At 35.2% G+C, this 9,664-nt stretch overlaps 2 protein-coding genes across 2 annotated transcripts; both read left to right on the top strand.

Annotated features, from left to right (window-relative positions):
• The first annotated feature begins 713 nt into the window (after positions 1-713).
• On the top strand, positions 714-1,296 carry LOC137573283 (uncharacterized). Its single transcript, XM_068285176.1, is given in 2 exon segments — positions 714-1,214; positions 1,216-1,296. Coding segments are annotated over 2 exon segments (342 nt in total). The 5' UTR covers positions 714-953.
• Positions 1,277-4,361, top strand: Myb (proto-oncogene like protein Myb). Its single transcript, XM_068285175.1, has 2 exons — positions 1,277-2,594; positions 2,657-4,361. Exons 1-2 carry the CDS (start codon positions 1,277-1,279, stop codon positions 3,328-3,330), a joined length of 1,992 nt encoding a protein of 663 aa, XP_068141276.1. The 3' UTR covers positions 3,331-4,361.
• Positions 4,362-9,664: the final 5,303 nt, after the last annotated feature.

The following is a 9,664-nucleotide window of genomic DNA, read 5'->3' as shown; positions in this document are numbered from 1 at the left end:
TCTGCGTTTAATAACAGATAATGGTCCCCTTAGATTGCTATTTGAAGTGCATCATCCATGATTATTATTTATTTCAATGGGGAACGTATTTGTAGTCCGGGAATGGGAATCTTGTGTTGGCTCCAGAGCTCTTTAAGGTGTTCTTGACTCCATTATCAAAGAAAAGCCATAACACAAAAGTCCCGAAGTAAGCTGTTTTTTCAAGGATATGATTCACATCTAGACGATGTCGTCGTCATCCTTAGTTGCCAGGATAAGGTTCAATTTTGTGCATAACGTCAACTTCAAACGGCTTCAACTTAGTTAAAAACTTTACAAATTTTTCAGAAGTCCTTGGAATCGAAGAAAAGTGATGCACGTTCATTTAAAGTCTTAAAAGGAGTCTTTCCATAATATGTGAATGTATTTACATTTGTATATAGCAATCAAGGTTAATAAAATCAAGGTCTATTTAAGCTATGTTGTGAAAAAAGAATAAATTAACTTACGTATGCTTATTTTCCTGTCGTTTATTTAAAATATCGCCATTGATATTAATTCAACTGAATAGGGTTGGTTTTCGGGAAAAAAAACCGTTAAAATAATTAAATAATTTTAATTAATTCTTTATTGTTTCAAACGTTTCATTCCGCATTCCAAAACAACGGCAATTCAGCTTGTCACAACTGCGATAGACTTGAAGCATCAGTTATCGATAAATAAAAGTGCCAATCGACGCCGTGATAGAAAGACATAAAAACTGTGCTAGGTTGATTTTTGGTTTGTCTTATAAAATAAAAAGAGTTGTGCTCTGCAATTTAAGTGTCTGCGCTATCCATTTTTTAATTTGTGTTGAGCAGTTCTGGTATGTGCCAGCAAATGAAATAATAATACATTCTTATACACACACACACACGACCGCAACATAGAAATAGCAGCATAGCATGTTTATATGTATGTGTGCATACGTCTAAATGGAAGAGCATGGCACCAGCTTGAATGAAGTGAAAAATTCGGATTCTGATTTGTACGATCGTACGGAAAGTGATGCAACGCATCCTGCATTACGCACAGATCGTCGGCATCAGGTTGAGTTAGTGCAGTGCTTAAGCTGCCGCCTGCAATTCCAGTGCCATTCATTTAGTGATATTTGTGCCCATTACACATACTACGAACATCGAAGGGAGGACGCAGCCAGTTGTTTGTATTGCCAGGGTACTGTGCATTTTTTTCCTGAGGCGCCAGAAGGGCCAACCCGAACCCTATCATTATTGTTCGCCCAGAAAGCAACAACAAAATGGACGGCGTAAACCTTAAGCAAGAATTCCATGAATACAATCAACATTCGGACGAATCAGAGGAGTCTGAGTATTCCGATAATGAAGCTGCAGCTGGAATTAGTGGTGAAGATGGTGCCGAATTTGATTCCGAAGGTGTTGTCACATTAAACTTCAATGTGAGTGAAGTTACTGGGATTAAACAACTAAAGAATGAAACCGATGACCAGAAAGACCAACAGCTGTCCTCTTCTGGGCAATCTCAATCCTTGTCGCAAAAGAATGGTCATCCGAATTATGGATTTGGCAAACGTTGGTCCAAATCCGAAGATGTCTTACTTAAAACGCTAGTGGAGAAACATGGTGAGCGATGGGACATCATTGGGCCATATTTTAAGGATAGGCTGGAACAACAAGTGCATCAGCGTTGGGCAAAAGTGCTCAATCCGGAGCTCATCAAGGGACCGTGGACGCGCGACGAGGACGAAAAGGTTATTGAGCTTGTACGTCGATTTGGCCCCAAGAAATGGACTCTGATTGCTCGCTATCTAAATGGTCGAATTGGTAAGCAGTGTAGAGAACGATGGCACAATCATCTCAACCCCAACATCAAGAAGACTGCCTGGACGGAAGAGGAAGATAAAACCATCTACCATGCCCACATCCAACTGGGAAATCAGTGGGCCAAAATAGCAAAACTGCTACCTGGACGTACGGATAATGCAATTAAAAATCACTGGAACTCGACTATGAGACGTAAATATGATGCGGAACGAAAATCGCATGCAGGTGTAGGCGGATCAAGTGGTGGGGATCTCAAAAGCTCGCGAACTCATCTTATCACATTGATCAAGTCTGGTGGCATTAGCAAGGCGCAATCAAAGGCTGCAGGGAAACTAATGGATATGGCCGATTTGCCAGGGCGCAAAGCATCTCTAACCGGCGTCAATAAACCCTCACTGTCACTGCCACTATCTGGAGATGCTATTCATACCTCAGAGATGGAGGCAGACATCAAGAATATTGAGCCGATTGTAGGTCCCATAATGCTCCCGACGCGACAAAAACCAAATATATTGAAGAGAACGCGCCAAAAGGCGCCACAGCACATTCCACAAGTCGATGCACCATCAACCAAGGCGCCAAAGTCCCCTGTCATTACGCCCATTAAAGCGCTGCCTTTCTCGCCGAGTCAATTCCTGGTCAAGTCGCCTTGTCTAACGACATTTGAGGACATGAATTTGCGTGCTAGTACTCCAGTGGCCAAGACTTACAATCGTATTGGAATGGAAATCAAAAAGGAGTTGGAAACTTCATCAATTGAAACACCACACAAAAGTGAGTATTATAGATTAATTCTAAAACCACTTTCCTTACCAGATTATATAATTATTTTCAAGGTATGATTGGCCCACGCACTCCGACACCTTTCAAAAAGGCGTTGGCTGATATTGGAAGAAAGCGGGATGGTCGTCGTTACGAACCATCAAGCCCATCGAGCCTGGTTGAAGACTTGAACGAGATTATTAACGAAGAGCAGTTGAATGATTCAGAGGCGGCGCAGACAAGCGGCACTAGCCTCCTAAATACTGAACGTAATGGCTCCCAGGGTGTCAATGCGGCTAGAGCCACAGCCACATCAGTTGCGGCTCCATCTCCGCCACCGAAACGGGCCCGCAAATCTCTGCTCACCAGCTGGAGCACTAACTATACAAATTTCGAATGTGGCAAAAAGGTGCAACCCTTTGAAACGGAGACGCCAAGCAAATTCCTCGCATCGTCTGGCAATGCATTGCTGAAAGATGATACATTGTGCAGCGAACAGGATCTTCTGTTCGACGAGGGCCGTAAGGAGAATAGTGTCCCATATTCTCGCGGGTCAAACGGTAGATATTCATCGTCCACATCGTCGGCGTTTGCTCGTGGGGCATACGACCATGTCATTGATCCAAAATGGGCTCGTGTTGCCTGTGGTAAAACCAAAGACCAGTTGTTCATGGAGAAACAAGCCTATGCCTGTTTAAAGAATCTCTCCTTGATGCCCAGATCCCTTAACTTTGAGAAACAAAAGTGAATCGCCGACACAATTGAGGCGACAATTGCTATTAAATGCTTATCACACATAAAAAAGAGCAAGTCAGAGAACATTGTATGTGCTAGCCCAAATTACGTTTTGATTCATAGGCCAAAAATTGCTTATAGCTACGAATCGAACAGCATAAGGACGATTTTAGTTTGTGAACCGGTTCATAGTTTGAGATGAGCCATATGGACTTTAGCTAGGCTCTTTTTTCCGCATTTTTATCAGAGTTATAGAATCACATATACATACATATATTGTTATTGTTAGGAATATATACTTGCATGCACATGTATATTTATACATATATATATATATATATATATATATATATATATATATAGACACATCCGATACCAATAATTTTTCATGGAATTTATATTAAGATTACCAAATCGGGCATAAACATGTTTTTTCTATGCAAACACACATATATATATTTTTGTACTAACATAGTTCGAGTGAATATAACGAAATTAGTTTGCCAGTGTGTATTTTTTTGTTTTTTTTTTTAATTTAATGAAACATTTTAAACATTATCGACCCTATTGAAATTTAGGATCTTCTTTTTGGCCAGCCATACTATCCGATTTTGTAGCACAATCATCAAGAAGGAACAAAGTTATGGGAATCGATTAACTTACATATTTATTTATTTCAACATTTCCCATAAATTGTATTTGTAAATATAAGCCGATAATCTTTATATTTTCTTCTTTTGTACGTCTTTTAAATGCAAGCTGGCATTATTAACTACTAAAACAATTTGCTCCGCTTTCGATCCGCTTAATGTTAATGGGATCGATTAGTAGTAAAGTGGCTGGTCCAATATATCGTATCGACTTTGATGTTGATGATGGTCAGAAAAGAAACCAAAAGCACTTTATGGGTTCGAAAATGTTTTACTTCTAGACTAAATGCTCTTTTGGCTAATTGGTTAATTTCATTATACATATATATGAATAAATTATATTTATATTTCTTCTGTATATACCCACAAAAAAAATATATATATTATTTCCCCACCCCCGCATTAAGCTCTGTACATACAGATAATAAACAGATTTAAGAGTTAAATTACATATAAACCATATTAGAGCCTGCATTTGGCAGTTTACAGGCATAATTGGGGCGTCAAATTTTGTCACAACCATTCCAGCATTAGTTCAAAACTGCTCTCTCTCTCTCTCTTGTCCGTACATCTATCCCTCGCTCCTTCTCACTACAATCAATCCAAATTTATTCGAAACATTAATCATTAACTTCTTGAATTATAATTTGTTTTTTTCATACTTTTCCTTTGCCTGTTAACCAAATTATTCATCAGCATACGAATATTGAATACATTTATAGCCATTTATTTTGGAAAACGCAAATGGATTGATTTAGTTTATCGGTTTCTCCTAAAAAATATTATCGTTCATTGTATACTCCTTACGACAAAGTTAACATAAAAACAAAGAAAAATAACATACAAATAAAAAAAAAATTTATAAAAACCAAATTTTTGTTTTCTTAAAAAAATGTATCTTTCAATAGAAATTGGAAATTAATATCTTGATTAGATAATTGAAAATTATTTCTATCTAAATAGTTTTTTTTATGATTTATAGAGCTAATTATTGAGTCGAACAGAATCGTATTCATCTCTGATACCTACAGGATGTGGAACCCTGACATGGTTTTGATATTAAGGATACAAAATGCGTCATTTTTAAAATAATAATAATATATATATTTTAATTTACACATAAATTTATTCACATCATTGTGTTAACAAAAAGCTGAAGTAATGTTGTTTTGTATAAAATTTCTAATATTTTGGGTACGTATGTATGTATGTTTTTTTTTATTTCGAAATCGCTTTTCCAATACGCTGTTAAAATAATTTGAAAATCATATTTCCTAATTATATTCACAGAATACTCGAAAAGCGATCGATTTTTTTTCTTTTTGTTTTTTATTGTAATTACCAACTGTTGTTAAACTGCTGTTTTGTTGTTCTTGTTGTTGTTGTTGCTGTTGCTGTTGTTGATATAGCTGCTTTGGCTGCTCGTACTAACTAAGTTAAAAGCTCACACACATATGTACGTATGTATGTATGTATATAATTGCATGTTGATGTTCCTAGTAATGTCACTTGAGTTGCTCGTGGTTAAAGAATTGTCCCTAATTTATCGTATTGGCATTTCGTTGTGTTAGTTTATCTTATCCTAAAGGATTGGTCGTATCGAAAGAGATCTTAGGCACGAAACCGGTCTCACCATCGACTGTATACTCTACGGTCATAAGACGACCATCAGGTAACCAAACTGAATACTGTCCAGATACCTAGAAACAACAGGAAACGTATTACACTTAAATTTATTTTGAATTGTGGCTACTTACTTTTCCGGCCGCATCGCCTCCTTCGTTTTTATTAAAAAATAATTCCTTTTCAGCGTCCTTAACTTCATATTGGTATTCATACTGAAAATAAAGAAAAAAGGACTTAGAAAAATGGATTTCCTTAACCGTGTAACGTGTTTATGTCTGTTTATATTCAAATCAATTGGTTGACTTAGCCAAGTTAAAAGACAAAAACAAGTGGAGTACAATATAAAAATGTTTAAGTGGCCTCAAAATAAGAATTGGCGATAATTTGAACATTTCTCATATGTAGTTTTGGTTAGTTAAATTAGGCCTATAATTTGTGCCAAATACAGGTGGTCAGCACCAGCCCAAATGGATTCATTTTACTTTCGCTTCTTTAATGGGCTATTCGAGTTCAACTAACACTAACACAAATGTTGCCTAATTCTTTCGACTTTAAATATTTCGAAATAAGCTGATAGAAAAATGCCTCATTGCTTTCATGGGTTTGCCATTAATCTTTAAATTAAGCTCAAATTCAAAAAATGTTATATAAGAAAGATCTTAAAAGATTACAAATAGAAACTTTTAAAAAAGGGAAATAACCATAACAATTTGATTTTTAGTATTCTAGATCATTTTTTGACCAGCTTTAAAGGTTTTTTAAACACTCCTAAACGAAAAAACATTTTTATTAAGAATTTCTAACCATGATCGAATATTAAATGACTTCATCGTCTGGAGAAAATAAAACCCTGACCACAACATCTTTTGATGAGAAGGAAAGGAACTTTAAATCATTTTCGACTTCTTTAAGAGTTATTTTTTTAATCATATCGACAATCGATTGAAAATTGAAGAGGCTTAGAACGTTAATTCTTATATTTGAACCCAGCTCTAATTGAGTAAACATTGCCTACTTTTGGGCGCCACACCAAATTGGTACTTTGGCAAAGTGTTAACTCTTCAAACCATTGAAGGTCATTGGACCAAGAGATGACCATGGATGAATGATGACTTTCCAAAGAATACATCAAATTTGATGTTATTTAAAAAAGGAAAATGAAAATCTGTTTGATTTTTAATATAATTTCAATTCTAGCATTTTGAACAAAGCACTAAACCTGTGAAACTTGTTTGAGTCGTGCCGGGGGAAGAGACATTTCCATTTTTGAAGGGCATCAAATGTCAAATTCTTTTGTATGCATATTTGCAAATTTGTACAGAGCCAAGAAAAAAAATCAACACAGAGCTTAAAGTGCACGTTGTGTGCACCCAGTTGAGGCTACTTTAAGCATCTGCTTCTTTTGCCATTTTATAGTCGGTGGGTAGGTAGGTGGGTAGGCAGGAGGTATACACTTAACTGCTGCATACATACATATGTCAGATAAAGTCTTCTATGACACTTACAACCTTTGGCAACGGCTTACAACTAGGTGTAGCTTGGTGGCCAATTTTCCAGCAGAAGGTGTGGGAAGCTTAGTCTCTGCCATGCACAACTCTTATAACCCCCTGACTTGCCTACCTTTTGCTTCGTACTTTGCGCAAGCCAACTGAAAGATTGCTCAAAACTAAAACAATGTGAACTATAAGACCACAAGAATGCCAATGACAGCGAGCAATTTGCTTTTCATATGCTACGGATGCTATAAACAAAGAGGAAAACCTTTTTATTCAATATATGTAATTCTATTGTGTAAAGCATCATAAGAAGATGATCAAAATGGCTGAATGTCAACAGCTTGGGCCAAAAGTCAAATGGGCTTTCTTGTCGTTAATTTTGGTTACCATAAGTTGTAATCTTATACATATATTGATCTTAAATATCCTTTTTTTTCTTTGCTTATCAAATTATGGATCAGTGATTATTCACGATCTAATTGTAAGTTTCCCCTAGAAGAAGATGTGCACTTTTTAAATAGATCAACCTTTCATTTAAGTGATAAAACTGATCAGGAATAGAGACGATAAATGAAACGATTTAATGATCGATTTTTAGGGCACCCATTTCCACTTTTTACCAACTTTAGATTTATATGGAATCAGATTTTAATTGTTGTATTATTTATTGTATTCTTGGTCCTGTTTTATGGATGATTTCAAAATATTATCACTTGAAAACGGAAAGAGTTATTGGAAATATGTTTGAAATTATTTAAAAAGGTTTCGTTCTCTAAAGTTAACCCAAACAAAATTAGGCATGATGCTTGCGGCAAGGATTACCCTACGAAGGATCGTCTGAAATTTAGGTTTATCCGGCGTTAGATTTGAATCTATAAGATCTAAGATTAATCTTATTCAGAATTTTGGGATTTTTTTCAGACAATTAGACGATTGCACTTTGTTTCGATTTAGAATTACGGACTGTATCTTTAGAGAAAAATGTATTTAATATTGGACGAAAACATTGCCTTACAAAATACATCATATCTTCTAAATTATTTCAAATTGAAAAAAAAAAAATACTCCTTTAGGACGATTTTCACAATACTCTAAAAAAACCCCTTAAGAGGTTTATTTAACGTTTTTCTTAATAATAATAACAATGATCAGACATACAATTCGTCTCTGATGTAGCACTCAAAGGGGAAAAAAATAAACATTTCTGAATATTTTTGAATAATTCAAAAATTATTTCACATTATGAGAATATTTAAACAATCAAGACCATTGTGCCAACAATAACACACACATACACACACACAATAGAGGATGGATATATGTATATAGTGAGTAGAATTTATGGAAATTATGAAAAAAAATTGATTTCGGATTTGACAATTTCTTGTCTTTACACACACACACACAAACACTATGAAGGTATACAGAATGATCTTTAGTATAATGGTTAAGTTAGTTAGTTGCCTCTGAAAATTGCAAGCCAATTAATGTAACAAAACAAACAAAAAAGCAAATTGGCATTTGAATTATTTGACTTTCAGCAAACTGGTTTTTCTTTTCAGTAGTTCTTATTTAATCGTAGGCTTCAGCATTAATTACAGAAGCGATCATCAATTTACAATTAGTGAGATTTGCATCGTGTAGTATACTATATACATATACATGGATTTGTATAAGAAATTAATGATGTTAATTCTATATTGTTAAAGGATGAAAAACAAAAAAAAAATAATGAATTATGTTTACCGGTTCGGGCGTTTCTGGTGCTTGTGGAAGTCCATTAACAGAAATGAAAACGCATGTACACAGCAAGGCGACGGATACGATTTCACAAATTAACGATGACATTTCGATCGGAATGTCTTTTGAGTTATACACTATATATATAATAGGAGTAGTAGTAGAAGAAGAAGATTCGCGTCTGTGATGCTGTTAGACTGTTAGACGTTACGAGTCGCTTATTATTTTCATACTGATGTCGTTGAAAATCGTGTATGTCTTTTTATACTAAAAAGTGGAGACAATAACAGACAGCAGACTAGCAGCTCGTAGCTCGCGTGCAGCGCCACTGCTGCATCATAGGTCAAAGGTTTTTCATGAATATGTACATACCTACATACATACATATGTACATATGTATGTACGTATCGTACATATCGTACGAATACATGTACTTTTTGTTTTGTTTTTCTACTAGTATTGGATTCCCACCTGTCGTTAACAACCTGATAAACAATAGTCAAAAATTTGACATAGCTTAAGCAAAATCTTCTAAGACAAAAAATAAAGGAAAAAAAAGAACTCTTACATCAATGGTTCATTCCATATACATATAATGTAGAATATATGTATATAGCGATATATTGACCCAAATTTATTAATATTCATTAAAATTCTATCTATCTGTCAATAAACATTCATCACATTTGTTTTATTTCCGTTAAATCAAAGTTAATGTAAGTAGAACATTCAAATTAATTCTTCTTATGGAAAGGTCATGGCGAACACACACACACACACAAACCCATTTATGTCTAAACGGTTTAGGCAATGCATCTTATAAATGTACATACAT

Source organism: Drosophila tropicalis, unplaced genomic scaffold (genome assembly GCF_018151085.1).
Source record: "Drosophila tropicalis isolate 14030-0801.00 unplaced genomic scaffold, ASM1815108v1 contig_4, whole genome shotgun sequence".
NCBI lineage: Eukaryota > Metazoa > Arthropoda > Insecta > Diptera > Drosophilidae > Drosophila > Drosophila tropicalis.
Note: the sequence above shows the minus strand (reverse complement) of the source record. Positions and strands in the feature narration are given on the sequence as shown.